Below are 16,484 nucleotides of genomic sequence, written 5' to 3' on the forward strand. Positions count from 1 at the left end.
ATAGATTCTGTTTGGAGGGTTTTCTTCACGGAAAATTGGTCCTATAATTAGGGAATCACCACCAATCAACCAGCAATAACAAGCCGATGCTGGAAAAGAAAGCTGAACCAAAGCTTGGTCCACTCACACGTGGCAAAAACTAAATTCAAGTTCACTAATTTCATTCACAGACGCTGACCGGATTCCGGCAAGCTCCGGTGAGCTTTCTATCTGACAAAGAACATATAATGCTCTGATACCATTTAAAATATAGAGACAATGGACCAATTTCCTTGTTCTATTATTTCAAGAATAAGAGCTATTTGTAGGTGTACATGTAAATCTATCTAAGGAAATAAAATCAGAAAATATCCCTAAATATCTCTAAGATCCCTAAAGATCTCTACCTATAATTATGCTATGAGTAGATATGACTATGTACATTTTGTAACAACATTTTCGTCCGTACCAAAGACACCCTATGTCTGATCTTTAGCATGATAACCATATACTTATTTTCAAAATGAATTTGCAGGAGATATACCAAATGAAATCAACCTACCATCTAATCGGAAATTGAGTCTTCGAAGAAACGAGTTAGTTGGAACACTACCACCATCTCTTGGGAACTTAACAACTTTGGTAATGATAGACATTGGTGAAAATAAAATTCATGGTAACATTCCTCCACAACTAGGACATCTCTCTAGTCTTGAAGGACTATATCTTGGATCGAACGCGCTATCAGGTGAAGTTCCTGTTATAATTTTCAACATTTCTTCACTAAAAGTAATAGCACTTGCAGCGAATACTCTGTCCGGTAAACTTCCTTCAAACTTAGGCTATAGTCTTCCAAATCTTGAGGGACTTTATCTTGGGATTAATAATTTTAGTGGTAAACTTCCTAGCTCTATTTCAAATGCCACTAAGCTCAAATTTCTTGATCTTGGAAGGAACATGTTTAGCGGAAACGTACCAATTGATCTAGGAATAAATCTCCAGCAGTTTCAAAGCATCAACTTTCAGAGGAATATGCTTACAAATGATCCTTCTTCTACGGGCGAAATAAATTTTCTAAGTTCCTTCTCACATTGCAAGTACTTGAAATTTTTAATGATTGGAGACAACCAATTTAATGGCATTCTTCCGAAATCATCCTTAACTAATATGTCTTTGTCTCTTGAGAGGTTCATCGCCTTTTACTGTGGAATAAGGGGGGAAATCCCAGTTGAAATTGGTAACTGGACTAACTTGTCGTGGTTAACACTGGGAGCGAATGAGTTTATTGGTTCGATTCCTCAAGAATTAGGAAACTTGAAAAAGTTGCAAACTTTGAGATTGTATGAGAATAAATTAGATGGGATCATACCTGAAAGGTTATGCGAAATCAAAGAATTATACTATTTTGACTTGCGAAGAAATCAGATTACAGGGCAAGTATTAGGGTGTTTGGGAAATATTTCTTCGTTAAGATATATTTATTTTGATTCGAATAATTTAAGTTCAAGTATTCCTTTAAATTTTTGGAGTAATAAGGATATCTCAGTTGTAAGTTTGTCATTTAATCAGTTAAATGGTCCTTTGGCGCCGGAGATTGCAAACATGGGAGGTTTAAGTGAGTTATATCTATCAAGAAATGAGTTGTATGGTTCGATTCCAAGCACCATATTACAGCTTCAGAAATTGGTAATTCTTGCATTAGATATGAATAGGTTAGACAGTACTATACCTAAGTCATTCGAAAAAATGGTCAGCTTGGAGTACTTGGATCTGTCACAAAACAATTTGACGGATCAAATTCCAGAGTCGTTAACAAAGCTTGAGCATCTCAACTATCTGAATGTCTCTTACAATGAGTTATCAGGTGAAATACCAGATGGAGGGCCTTTTGGTAATTTCACAGCTGAATCGTTTATCGGCAACGCAGAGTTATGTGGACCGCCTAGATTCCAAGTCAAGGTGTGTGAAGTCCAGAACAATGTGACAAGAAGAAACAGGAAGAAAACAGTACTAAAATTTGTTCTTGGACCAATTGCAGCTGGAGGTTTAGTCATGGGGGTTTTAGGCATGATATGGTTGTTAAATTATCGGAAACGAAACAACCAACTTATTCCTTTAACTGATTGGTATGATCAGTTATCACACAAGAGGTTTTCTTACTATGAACTTGTTCGAGGGACTAACAACTTTGACGAATCGAATTTGATTGGAAAGGGAAGCCTTGGTATGGTTTATAAGGGGACATTTACAAATGGGACTACAGCTGCTGTAAAGGTTTTCAATGCACAAGTGCAAGATGCATTCAAGAGGTTTGATTTGGAGTGTAAGGTTTTGCGTAACATTCAACATAGGAATCTTGTTAAGGTGATAAGTAGTTGTGCAAATCTTGATTTCAAGGCATTGGTGTTAGAATACATGCCTAATGGAGATCTTGATTATTAGCTTTACTCACAAAACAATTTCTTGGATTTAATCCAGAGGCTGAAAATTATGTTTGATGTGGCTTGTGCCGTAGAGTATCTACACCAAGGCCATTCACTCGTTGTGGTCCATTGCGACTTGAAACCAAGTAACATACTTTTGGATGGCAATATGGTTGCCAGAGTAAGTGATTTTGGTATATCCAAACTCTTGACGGCGTATGATCCAGTGGCATTGACAAAAACCTTAGGCACCATTGGCTACATGGCACCAGGTACTGATTAAATTTTTATTTACTAATTACTTTCTTTAACTTGAATTCTGTATGAATATATGATGAGGTATTTCATTTTGATGGCAGAGTACGGGTCAGAAGGGATAGTATCAACTATGGGAGATGTTTACAGCTACGGCATTTTATTGATGGAAACCTTCACAAGAAAGAAGCCAGTAGATGATGAATTTGTTGGAGACCTTACATTGAAGAGATGGGTCGCGGAATCATATCCTCATAGAGTCATGGACATTGTGGATGCTAATTTATTTTCAACAGATGATAGTGAACAACATTTGATAGCTATTGAAAGTTGTTTGAGATCGGTATTGGATGTAGCTCTTGAATGTACTGCTGACTTTCCCCAAGAACGAATCACCATGAATAATGTCCGCGTAAGACTCAACAAGATCCAAACTCAATTTTTGGCCCAGTAGATGAGAACTTTACTCCTCGAGCTAGCCCTGACATTTTTCCATTTGAGGTCATTGCAGGAACCTTCACAACAGACGAGCACAGTCAAAACCTGTTTTGAACAAATGAATAAACAGAAATTAAGAAAGAACACATATAGGACGTCAAATAGGACACAAAATTACCACGTAGGATGTCAAGTTCCACGAATATGTCTATTTGTTCAATTTTATACAAGTTTAAGTGTCTACTTATACACATTCAAAGTTGGAGCGCATAGATGACAGCTGAAGTCAAGTTAAAGAGCATACTTATGTATTATGACAATAATTAAACTTGCATAAAATTGAACAAATAGACACATGCGTCCAATGTGGCGTCCCTATATGGCAATTTGTGTCCTTATTATGCCCTGTGTAGATTTTTAAGTGACAAAAAATTAAAGAAATCATCATATTGCATGCTGACTTCCTGTAACAACTCTCTTGAACCAGACATTTTGGATTAATATACACTTGCTCACGTATAGCTCTTGTCCAGATTTAATTAATTGGAAAAGTGGAAAAGATAAACAATCAAGGAAGAAGAACAGGGGAGTGACCGAGTGAGTACACCCGAAGAAAGAGAACAGAGTTCGAGCCTAGTTTGTGAGAACAAGTGCTAAAAACACTTATTATTTTACCCAAACAATCCCAAAGTACTTAAAAAGTTAAGCACTTAAAATAAGTCAATCCAAACAGGTTTTTAGAATAAAAACAAAGAAGGAAAAAAGAGAAAAGAGACTCTTCAGTCAATTATTAATGCAAAAAAAAAAGAGACAAGCATAATAGTGGGTGGCCCATAAATTTCACAAATCAATATATAAAAGATTGAGAGTGAGAGATTGACCAGATAAAAAAGCAGTACTTTTAAAAAAGAGATGCCAAAAATGTTTTAAATCAAAACCAACCGTTAGTTATTGGATTGAAAAACAAAGTGCCAAAAAATTGAGAGACATGGCCCCATTAAGTGATGGAATAATTGAGTCACAACAATTCCAGCAATCTCCACATATTTCTAATTTGAGTTATAGTGAATTCAACATATATGGCTGAAGCTTTCCTTCAAATTCTGTTAGACAATATGATTTCTTTCATACAAGGGGAACTTGGATTGTTTTTTGGTTTTAAGGACGAGTTTGAAAATCTTAAAAGCACGTTTACTACGATCCAAACTGTGCTTAAAGATGCTCAGGAGAAGCAACTGAACGACAAGCCACTAGAAAATTGGTTACAGAAACTCAATGTTGCTGCATATGAAGTTGATGACATCTTTGGATGAATGTAAAACTAAGGCAGCAAGACTCAAGCAAACTAAATATGGATGTTATCATCCAAAGGTTATCACTTTCAGTCACAAGGTCGGGAAAAGGATGAAAGAGATGATGGAGAAACTAGATGCAATTGCTGCAGAACGAAGTAAGTTTCATTTGGAGAAAAGGACTCAAATATGTCATTAAACTTTAAGAAAAGGCTTATATATGTCATTCATTTAAAGTTTAACTTATCAATGTCCATTTCATAATGACATAAATTGGTCTTTTGTCCATATTTTAACGAAGATTAAATATCACAAAGTTGAAGACTATATTTGCCCTTTGCCCATTAATTAATTAGGAAAGTGGAAACTGCCTNATATACATGGTGTAAGCCAGCTCAGATAAATCCATAGCTTACTCATAGGAAAAATACAAAAAAAACCTGAGTTGTTTTGAACTATACTAAACTTGGGTATCATTTTTTCAAAGTCAATCATGTTCTTCAACTCCCCCCGATTCAATCTCATGTCTGCTTATCCTTGTCTCTTTATAGTGCAAAAATCTTCTCTGTTTTTTCGCTGCACTCCTACCGAGCTTGAGTTTAACAGTATTCTCGTGTGAACTTATATTGCTTGCAACAGGTTTTGTTTTAACTGAACCAGAACCTTATGGAAGGGACAAAGAGAAGAATAAGATAGTAAAAATCCTTACAAACAAAGTTTGTGATGTCCAAGAGCTTTCAGTCCTCCCAATACTTGGTATGGGGGGACTAGGAAAGACGACTCTTGCCCAAATGGTCTTCAATGATCCGAGAGTAACCGAGCATTTCTATCCCAAAATATGGATTTGTGTCTCAGAAGATTTTGATGAGAAGAAGTTGATAAAGGCAATTGTAGAATCTATTGAAGGAAAGCCACTTGGTGACGACATGGATTTGGCTCCACTTCAAAAGAAGCTTCAGGATATGTTGAATGGAAAGAAATACTTTCTCGTTATGGATGATGTTTGGAATGAAAATCAAGAAAAGTGGGACAAGATAAAAGCAGTCTTAAAGGTTGGAGCACGAGGTGCTTCTGTTCTAGCCACCACTCGTCTTAAAAGGGTTGGATCAATTATGGGAACTTTGCAACCATATGAATTGTCAAATCTGTCTCAAGAAGATTGTTGGTTGTTGTTCATGAAACGTGCATTTGAGAACCAAGAAAAAATAAATCCTAACCTTGTGGCTATCGGAAAGGAGATTGTGAAAAAATGTGGTGGTGTGCCTCTAGCCGCCAAGACTCTTGGAGGTCTTTTGCGCTTCGAGGAACAAGAAAGAGAATGGGAACATATCAGAGATAATGAGATTTGGAATTTGCCTCAAGATGAAAGTTCTATTCTGCCTGCCCTGAGACTCAGTTATCATCATCTTCCACTTGATTTGAGACAATGCTTTGCATATTGTGCAGTATTCCCAAAGGACACTGAAATGGAAAAGGAAAATCTAATCTCTCTCTGGATGGCACACGGTTTTCTTGTATCAAAAGGAAAGGAGTTAGAGGATGAGGGTAATGACGTATGGAAAAAACTATGCTTGAGGTCTTTCTTCCAAGACATTGAAGTTAAAGATGGTAAAACTTATTTCAAGATGCATGATCTCATCCATGATTTGGCTACATCTCTGTTTACGGGAAGCGCATCAAGCAACAATATCCGTGAAATAAATGTAAAAGGTTACCCACATATGATGTCAATTGGTTTCGCAAAAGTGGTGTCTTCTTACTCTCGTTCTCACTTGCAAAAGTTTGTCTCATTGAGGGTGCTTAATCTAAGTAAACTAAGACTTAAGCATTACCGTCTTCCATTGGAGATCTAGTACATTTAAGATACCTAAAATCTGCAGACTCTTGATCTACATGGCTGCTGGAAACTTTGTTGTTTGCCAAAAGAAAAAAGTAAACTTGGTAGTCTCCGAAATATTTTACTTGATAATTGTGAAGCATTGACTTGTATGCCACCAAGGATAGCATCTTTGACATGCCTTAAGACTCTTGGTTGCTTTGCAGTGGGAAGGAAGAAAAGTTCTCAAATTGGTGAATTACGAAACATGAATCTCTATGGCTCAATTTCAATCACGCATCTTGAGAGAGTGAAGAATGATATGGATGCAAAAGAAGCTAACTTATCTGCAAAAGAAAATCTGCATTCTTTAAGCATGAAATGGGATGACGATGAACGTCCACATAGATATGAATCAGAAGAAGTTGAAGTGCTTGAAGCCCTCAAACCACATTCCAATCTGATTTGTTTAACAATCAGTGGCTTCAGAGGAATCTGTCTCCCAGAGTGGATGAATCACTCAGTTTTGAAAAATGTTGTCTTTATTGTAATCAGCGGTTGCAAAAACTGCTCATGCTTACCACCCTTTGGTGAGCTGCCTTGTCTAAAAAGTCTAGAGTTATGGAGTGGGTCTGCGGAATTGGAGTATGTTGATTCTGGATTCCCTACAAGAAGAAGGTTTCCATCTCTGAGAAAACTTATTATAGGCGATTTTGATAATCTGAAAGGATTGCTGAAAAAGGAAGGAGAAGAGCAATTCCCTGTGCTTGAAGAGATGGAGATTCACTGGTGCCCTATGTTTGTTATTCCGACCCTTTCTTCTGTCAAGAAATTGGTAGCTTATGGGGACAAGGCAAATGCAACAGGTTTCATATCTAATCTCAGGGCTCTTACTTCCCTCTGCATTAGATATAACGAAGAAGATACTTCGCTCCCAGAAGAGATGTTCAAATGCCTTGCAAATCTCAAATACTTGAATATCTCTTTCTACTACAAACTTAAAGAGCTGCCTACCAGCCTGGCTAGTCTTAATGCTTTGAAGCATCTGGATATTTATTGGTGTGCCGCACTAGAGAGTCTCCCCGAGGAAGGGGTGAAAGGTTTAACTTCACTCACACAGTTATCCATAACATACTGTAAGATGCTAAAATGTTTACCGGAGGGATTGCAGCACCTAACAGCCCTCACAAATTTATCAGTTAGGTATTGTCCAACACTGGCCAAGCGATGTGAGAAGGGAATAGGAGAAGACTGGTACAAAATTGCTCACATTCCTGATGTGTTTATCAGTTAAGTCTTATTCCTAATTAGATGTAATTTTCTGATTTTTCTTTTGGAAACAAATCAACTATTTGTATTGTTGACACCCAATTTTGGACCTCCACAATATAAATTAATCATCGAGCTTCTTAAATTTCAAACGATTTAAAATAATTAGTTTTATAAAATTTCCAAATAATAATAATAATAATATAGTTTGCTAGTTATTTTAAATACTTTTGTCACTTTTTATAATTTTTAGATAATCTATATGTTTTACATAATTATATATATAATTAGTATATTATATGATTATTCGAAAATCGTCTCAGAAAGATTTTGTTTTAATTAAATATTTGGTTGATTAGTTTAGTTATATAATAGTTTATATTTTAAATTATTTAGTTTATATTTGAGTTAACTATTTTATTTCGTTATGAGTAAGAAGCTCAGTAATTAATTCATAATAATTCGTCTTGTTTAAATTTTGACCAAACACACCGATTAGATTCAATTTGGTTATAATTGAAATTTATTTGGGCTATTATTCGATTACAATCTTAACCAAACATAATCGATTTATTCCAAGCCTTTGCAATACCGACTTGGGCCATTTTTCCTTCACTCTGTTCAGCAACCCAACTTCCAGCATTCCAATTCCTCCAATTCCAACAATTTCTGGCCTAGCCCACCAACAATACAAAGAATTCCAATTCAAAAGACCCATCAGCAATCCCAAAATAATCCCCAACCGACCCATCAAGGGTAAAAGTCTCGAAAATCGGCTAGTGTGGGGGTTGTTTATCTTTATCTATGCTGGTTTGTCATAGCATTATGTTTTTCCTCTATGTTCAAATTCCATGACCGTCTTATTATGTGATGAGGCAGTGAGTCATTTGGTTTAAATTCATGGGTTGTTTTTGTTGCTTTTCTTCTTCATGTCTGTTTAAGGTATATTTTCTCTTGCTTGTTCATCTCGGCTTAAATCTTCATCCGGTAATTTATTGCCTCTTGCTTAGTTTGGTTTTCTCTGTTTTCAGTTTATTACCTTTGAAAGGGTTACTAAAATGTTTAGTGCCGTATGTGTGGAAATCCAATGCCTTTCGTTCTAAATACATGGATGGATGATTTCATCTTTCATATGTGTATTATCAGTTAGCATATCAGTTCATTAATTGTTAGTGAAATAGTGACTATTGGGTCCTCATAATTGCCTCTTAAAAGTTATTGCTTTTACAATCTGTTTCGGTATTTTCCTCTTATTGGAATGGCCTATTAATGCACACCATTTGAGTCGACAAACTTTTTTTTTTCATAAGTGAATTTGCTTCTCCCATTTTTTATATACCAAGTTGGATTGCATATTAATCGTTTGTCATTTTTGTTTGCATGTGAAATCTGCTCGAGTTCGCCACGAACTCATTCCTTTCCCTAGCATTTTGAGAAAGCCGTGAAGGCTCAAATTCTCCTTTATTGAGTCAGACATCTGTGAATATCAAAGAACAGGTCCTCGAAAGCTGAAATACGAGTGTTTGGAGTGAGATCAAGGATTGTATACAGTGTGATACAACAAAAAGAGGGCCAAAAGCCCTCCTAAAATCTCAGTTTTTTTTATTATATTGTAATTGGGTCAAAGGCCTATTTATTTGTTGTATTATTCGTTAGATGTTAAGACAGGTACAAAAGAGGGCAAGAATTGGGCCAAAAGCCCAAAGAAAGCACTTCAGCTTTTATGCTAGTTATTAAGACAGGTGTAAAGTGGGTCAAGGGCCCAAAATGAAATTAGGCCCAAGTGCTGGTCCAGACGGACAGAAAACCAGACTTGGGCCTGAACCTTCTCTCCCTCTTTATTTTATTTGTTTTCATATTTGTCTAATTGTTTCTTTGCTAGTTAATTCTAAGGTTTTTCTGTAACTCAATTCCCCAAAAGACGAAACAACCATATCTTTAAAATCAAACAAGTATTTTATTTGACTTTAAAATATCTAGTACTTAACTAATATTTTTATTTCATCACCCTTTCCCTTTAAAAAACAAGTTCAGGTTTTAAGTTGTTATTTCTTCAAACAAAAATATGTTTTATTTTAAAATCGTTTAGTCAAATAGTTAATTACCGGATAGCCGCATGTTAGCGGGCATTTTGGGTGCTTTCAAACCCTTTTCGAAATGCTAATATGAACCCCGAACCCCTTTAAATATTTTCATTAGATTTACTTTTTTGATCTTTTGAAAAAATAAGTTTCTTGATTTTTCTTTAAAAATTAAGTGGTGATTCTTATAAACCTATCGTTTTCTATGTTTTAAATAAAACATGTATTATACTTGATTTTTCTTGGGTCTGTAACAATAAATATTTGAAATTTTTCATATTAAGATTCAGAATTAGTCTTATAGCTAACTGTACCTTCTCATAGTTTAATAACGTCAATATGATATTTATATTACTTTACTTGTGTTGTGATTTATCAACATGTTGGAGATAATTTTGACAGTTAATTAAAGAAATTCAAGCTTTTATTGTTTGCACAAGTAACAAGCCATAAATTAAATTTTGAGATAAAAGTGATTTGTGTATCATGGCTTAAGTCGGAATTTCAAGTTTTTTTCTCAATTAAGTTATATATATGGCATTTTGTAAAAATTGGATAGTGTGAATTATGATTTTATTCAAGTATTTTTAAAAATATATACAAATAATATGGGATACACACGCTTAGTGCATACCCAGAAACTGGTAAATAAAGAATCATGTCCGAAAAAATAATTTTGAGTATATTATTTTGTTAAAAGAATCATGTCCGAAAAAAATAAAATGAAGTTCTTTTGTCCATGTTGAAAGGAAATGTGTGTTTTTAAGCTCTCCTCTGACAAAGATGAAGACAAACTAACCCCACAAGAAAAGACAGATGTGAACTGGCTAACAGTTTCCATGAATATGCATACCAAGTACAAAGTTAAATCTTTTATTAATAAAAAAATAGTGAAGATGTCAACAAGTTGTTCTCCTGGCAATAATAGCAACATAATTTCGCCTTTCTCTTGTGCTTTTGAATATCTCCTTCTTGATTGAGTTTGGTTTTGTAAATTTACTTTAGACTTACAACTTCTCTTTCTTTGGGTACACTCACACACTCCCAAGTATTATTTTTCTCAATCATTCGAATTTTTTCTGCCAAGGCTTTCTTCCAGATGCAACAAGTTTCTCATATCTTAGGGCTCTTACTAGCTTCCTCATTAGCACTATCAATGAAGCTGGTTTGCTCTTACAAGAGATGTTCAAAAACCTTCCAAATCTCAAAGAGCTTCCAACCAGCCTGGCTAGTCTCAATGCTTTGAAGAGTCTGCAAATTGAATATTGTGGCACACTAGAGAGTCTTCCCGAGGAAGGGGTGAAAGGTTTAACTTCACTTACGGAGTTATTTCTTGATGATTGTAAATGTTTGCCCGAGGGATTGCAACACCTAACAGCCCTCACAAGTTTAACTGTTAGGAAATGTCCCGAACTGAAAAGGCGGTCATAGGACAAGACTGGCACAAAATTGCTCACATTCCTAATTTCAGGATATATTAGAAAGTTATTTGTAATTGTTTCTTTGTTTGTGAATGTCCCAAAGTGGTTCTTGCAATTGGATGTAATTTTATGATTTTCTTTTGGAAACTAATCAACGATTTTGAAGATCTGTTTCACTATTTGTATTATACTTGTTACTTTGTTGATTATCACTTTGGGAATGAATATTGTGGCAAATGGAAAAAAGACCAAAAAGAACAATTCATGATCTCTTTTTTTTTTCTGTCTGCCTACTCATAATTTATTTACTTTTTTGTGCTAATAAAAATAAGTTATTTTTCTCACATTTTAATTAATCTTTCCCTGAAACTTGTTTTTCTTCAAAATGTTCACACATATGATTACAGCAACCAAAAAAGGGAACCCAAAGAGGGGGCAGATCATGGCCGGCAAAGCTAGGGTCTCAAGACTGAAAATGCCAAATCGATTGAATTTATTCAACAATAGTTTTTTCTTTAATAATAAGTTTTTCAAGGATCTATAGAGCTTTTACAAGTTGAGATATTATCTCATCATTTTTCAAAAACATATACTCAAATGAATGGGAAAGGAAGCACCAAGTCAACAACTAGTGATATTGACTAGAATGCTGAATGCCTTGTTATTTGGTTCTGTGGAAAGAAAAGTCTTGGTAGTGGCAATGAAAGTCATGACATATGCTGTTTACTTTGAATATTCGAGTTCACAAACTGATCAATTATTGTAAATCCTCACACATGATCTTGAATAATTCAGTCACTTTAATCTGTTTCAATTAACTTTTGTGTTGCAGTGAATTCCAACATATGGCTGAAGCTTTCCTTCAAGTTCTGCTAGGCAATATCACTTCTTTCATTTCGGTTTTGAAAATGACTTAAAAAAGCTTTCAAGCACATTTTCTACAATCCAACTTGTGCTTGAAGATGCTTCCGAGAAGCAACTGAAGGACAAGGCGATAGAGAATTGGTTGCAGAAACTCAATTTTGCTGCATATGAAGTCGATGACATCTTGGATGAATGTAAAAATGAGGCAGCAAGATTCAATCAGTCCTTATTAGGGTGTATTCATCCTAAGATCATCATTTTTCGCTACAAGCTCGGAAAAAGAATGAAAAGAATGATGGAGAAACTAGATGCAATTGCTGACGAAAGAAGGAAGTTTCATTTGCGTGAAAAGATTGTCGAGAAACAAGCTACTAAACGTGAAACAGGTGCTCATCTTAAACAGTGTTTAGCCAAGTACTTACTAATAGCTTAGTTTTATATTCAACTTTTTGTAGTTACCAGATTCTATACATGTTTGTTCCATGTCAGCCCTTCCTTTGTCTTTTTGTTTTGCAAAAATCTTCTATTATTCCTTCTGACTCCTTTTAGTGAGCTTGAATTTAATAAAATTTGTGTTTGCATTGCTTGTGAACAGGTTTTGTTTTAGCAGAGCCAAAAGTTTATGGAAGGGACAAAGAGAAGGATGAAATGGTGAAAATCTTGATAAACAGTGTTAGTAATGCCCAAGAACTATTAGTGCTCCCAATACTTGGTATGGGGGGACTAGGAAAGACGACACTTGCCCAAATGATCTTCAATGATCAGAGCGTGACCTCACATTTCAATCTAAAGATATGGGTTTGTGTCTCAGATGATTTTGATGAGAAGAGGTTGATAAAGGCAATTGTAGAATCTATTGAAAGAAGGCCACTTGGTGAAATGGACTTGGCTCCCCTCCAGAAGAAGCTTCAGGAGTTGTTGAATGGAAAAAGATACTTTCTCGTTTTAGATGATGTTTGGAATGAAGATCAAGAAAAGTGGGCTAAGATAAAAGCAGTCTTAAAGGTTGGAGCACAAGGTTCTTCTATTCTAGCCACTACTCGTCTTGAAAGGGTTGGATCAATTATGGGAACTTGGCAACCATATCAGTTATCAATTTTGTCTCCAGAAGATTGTTGGTTGTTGTTCAAGCAACGTGCATTTGGCCACCAAACGGAAACAAATCCTGACCTTGAGGGGATTGGAAAAGAGATTGTGAAAAAATGTGGGGGTGTGCCTCTAGCAGCCAAGACTCTTGGAGGTCTTTTACGCTTCAAGAGGGAAGAAAGTGAATGGGAACATGTGAAAGATAGTGAGATTTGGAATTTACCTCAAGATGAAAATTCTGTTTTGCCTTCCCTGAGGCTGAGTTATCATCACCTTCCACTTGATTTGAGACAATGTTTTGCATATTGTGCGGTATTCCCAAAGGACACCAAAATAGAAAAGGAATATCTCATCACTCTCTGGATGGCACATGGTTTTCTTTTATCAAAAAGAAATTTGGAGCTAGAGGATGTGGGTAATGAAGTATGGAAAGAATTATACGTGAGGTCTTTCTTCCAAGAGGTCGAAGAATATAAATTTGGTAATACTTATTTCAAGATGCATGATCTCATCCATGATTTGGCTACATCTCTGTTCTCAACAAACACAAGGAGTAGCAAAATTCGTCAAATAAGAGTAGCACAGAAAAATACAATGTCCATCGGTTTTGCTGAAGTGGTGCCTTCTTATTCTCCTTTAATCTTGAAAAGGTTTGTCTCGCTAAGGGTTCTTGATATGAAATTTTCAAAGTTTGATTAGTTATCATCTTCCATCGGAGATCTAATACATTTAAGGTTGTTGAACTTGCATGGCAGTAGCGTTCGTAGCCTTCCAAAGAGGTTATGCAAGCTTCAAAAAATCTGCAGACACTTGATATATCATGTTTCTCACTTTCTTATATTCCAAAACAAACAAGTAAACTAAGCATTCTTAGAAATCTTGTGTTCAAGGGTTGTCAAATAACTTCTATGCCACCAAGAATAGGATCATTGACATGCCTTAAGACTCTAGATTACTTTATTGTGGGCGAGAGGAAAGGTTATCAACTTGGTGAACTACGGAATCTAAACCTACATGGTTCACTTTCAATCACACATCTTGAGAGAGTGAAGAGTGCTACGGATGCAAAAGAAGCTAATTTATCTACCAAAAAAAAATTGTACAATTTATGCATGAGTTGGGATATTAGGCCATATGGATATGAATCAGAAAACAATTTGGATGAAAAAGTGCTAGAAGCCCTCAGGCCACATTCCAACCTGAAATCACTAAAGCTCATTGGCTTCAGAGGTTTTCATTTTCCAAATTGGATAAACGCTTCGGTTTTGAGAAAGGTCGTCTCTATTGAAATTGAATGTGAAAACTGCTGGCGGTTACCACCTTTTGGAGAGCTGCCTTGTCTAGAAAGTCTAAAGTTATACAACGGATCTGCGGAGGTGGAGTATATTGAGGAGGATGATGGTCATTCCACATTAAAGTTCCCATACTTGAAACGACTTGCTATAGAAAGGTTTCCAAATCTGAAAGGACTGCTGAGAAGTGAAGGAGAAGAGAAATTCTCCATGCTTGAAGAAATGGAAATTTGGCATTGCCCTATGTTTGTTTTTCCAGCATTCTCTTCTGTCAAGAAATTGGATGTCTGGGGGGAAATAGATGCAACAAGTATTAGCTCCATATCTAAGCTTACCACTCTTACATCCCTCTCTATTGACCATAACTTCGAAGCAACTACTCTCCCAGAAGAGATGTTCAAACGCCTTGTAAATCTTGAGTCCTTGAGCATTATATACTTCAAAAAACTCAGAGAGTTGCCAAGCAGCCTGGCTAGCCTCAATGCTTTGAAGTGTCTGAAAATTCATTATTGTTACGCACTAGAGAGTCTCCCCGAACAAGGGATGGAAGGGTTAACTTCACTCACCGACTTATATGTTCAAAACTGTGAGATGCTAAAATGTTTACCTGAGGGATTGCAGCACCTAACAGCCCTCACTAGTTTACAAATTATGGCTGTCCAGCATTGACAAAGCGGTGCGCGAAGGGGATAGGAGAGGACTGGCACAAAATTGCTCACATTCCTAATGTAGATAATTGTTAGTCTTGATCTGTTATTATTTCTGAAATTCTTCTTTTGCTAGACATTGTTCTTTATTATTAACTTAGATAATTGTATCCATTTTGTTCTATTTAACAATAGATGATCTTCTAATTTTTCCAGATTTATCAAAGTAACCTGCATTTTGTCCACTTGAACAAATGACTCATTATTGTTAAAGAAATATGACACACATTTATGCAATTGAGACCTGAAGGAAGGAACAGCAAAAGGCACCCAATGCATATAAAGTGTCTGTTAATACTTTGTTGTATCATCTATGATGCAGCTATCGTTCATTATTGCCCTATGCTTGTTTTTCTGACCCTTGCTTGTATCAAGAAATTGGAAGTATTGAGCTCCATATTTAATCTTAGCACTCTCACCTCCCTCTGTATTAGTCATAACGTCGAACAGACTTCACTCGCCGAAGAGATGTTCAAACATTCATGGATATTTCAGGTAATACTTCTATACATTACTTATATACTTCCAACGCATTTGGCCATGAAATTTTTTCACTTTTTTCAAGAAGTTGAATTCAAGAATTTTTGATAATTCAAATTACTCACAAAATAACTTCAATTTGTATTTATGATCAAGCACGTACAACTCCAATTTTCAAAGATCTTTTTCACTTTAAATTACCACCACGTACAACTCCATTCAATAAGTTGATAAAAAAGCAGTGTTTTTTCAATAACTTTCTGTGGACAGAGCTGAAAGACCATGTACCCCACAGTGAAAGAGATGCCCTTGGATTGAAAAAACAAATAATTGAGAGATATGGCGGCCCCATGGTGGAATAATTGAGTTTATAATAATTAAGCTTTGTGCTCGCTCTTACTTTTAGCTGTCCATATTTCATTCCAACATCGATCTTACTTTATAGATTTATTGCTAAATCACAACAATTCCAGCAATCTAGATTATAGTGAATTCAACATATATGGCTGAAGCTTTCCTTCAAATTCTGTTAGACAATATGACTTCTTTCATACAAGGGGAACTTGGATTGTTTTTTGGTTTTAAAAGCATGTTTACTACGATCCAAGCTGTGCTTGCTCAGGAGAAGCAACTCAAGGACAAGCAGCTAGAATATTGGTTACAGAAACTCAATGTTGCTGCATATGAAGTTGATGACATCTTGGATGAATGTAAAACTAAGGCAGCAAGACTCAACCAGACTAAATATGGATGTTATCATCCAAAGGTTATCACTTTCAGTCACAAGGTCGGGAAAAGGATGAAAGAGATGATGGAGAAACTAGATGCAATTGCTGCAGAACGAAGTAAGTTTCATTTGGAGAAAAGGACTCAAATATGTCATTAAACTTTAAGAAAAGGCTTATATATGTCATTCATTTAAAGTTTAACTTATCAATGTCCATTTCATAATGACATAAATTGGTCTTTTGTCCATATTATAACGAAGATTAAATATCACAAAGTTGAAGACTATATTTGCCCTTTGCCCATTAATTAATTAGGAAAGTGGAAACTGCCTTCCAAAGAGGAAGAAAAAGGG

General features: G+C 35.6%; 1 protein-coding gene and 2 pseudogenes across 1 annotated transcript; all 3 read left to right on the plus strand.

Moving 5' to 3' along the window:
• Nucleotides 1–624: 624 nt before the first annotated feature.
• Nucleotides 625–3,111, plus strand: LOC125843106 (receptor kinase-like protein Xa21). The gene is made up of 3 exons (XM_049522332.1): nt 625–2,343; nt 2,458–2,674; nt 2,762–3,111. Exons 1-3 carry the CDS (start codon nt 625–627, stop codon nt 3,109–3,111), a joined length of 2,286 nt encoding a protein of 761 aa, XP_049378289.1.
• A 1,027-nt stretch (nt 3,112–4,138) lies between these two features.
• Nucleotides 4,139–16,484, plus strand: part of LOC125841628 (disease resistance protein RGA2-like) — a 34,634-nt pseudogene continuing 22,288 nt past the window's right edge.
• LOC125841630 (putative disease resistance protein RGA3) lies at nt 11,689–15,068 on the plus strand (annotated as a pseudogene).

Source organism: Solanum stenotomum, chromosome 10 (assembly GCF_019186545.1).
Source record: "Solanum stenotomum isolate F172 chromosome 10, ASM1918654v1, whole genome shotgun sequence".
Classification (NCBI taxonomy): Eukaryota; Viridiplantae; Streptophyta; class Magnoliopsida; order Solanales; family Solanaceae; genus Solanum; species Solanum stenotomum.

Bases quoted from the DNA above. Each gene is read 5' to 3' on its own strand.
- LOC125843106 (XM_049522332.1), top strand. From the start codon at position 625: ATGATAGACATTGGTGAAAATAAAATTCATGGTAACATTCCTCCACAA. The intron at 2,344-2,457 runs GTGATAAGTAGT...GATTTAATCCAG, and splicing joins AACATAGGAATCTTGTTAAG to AGGCTGAAAATTATGTTTGA. The intron at 2,675-2,761 runs GTACTGATTAAA...TTTTGATGGCAG, and splicing joins CATTGGCTACATGGCACCAG to AGTACGGGTCAGAAGGGATA.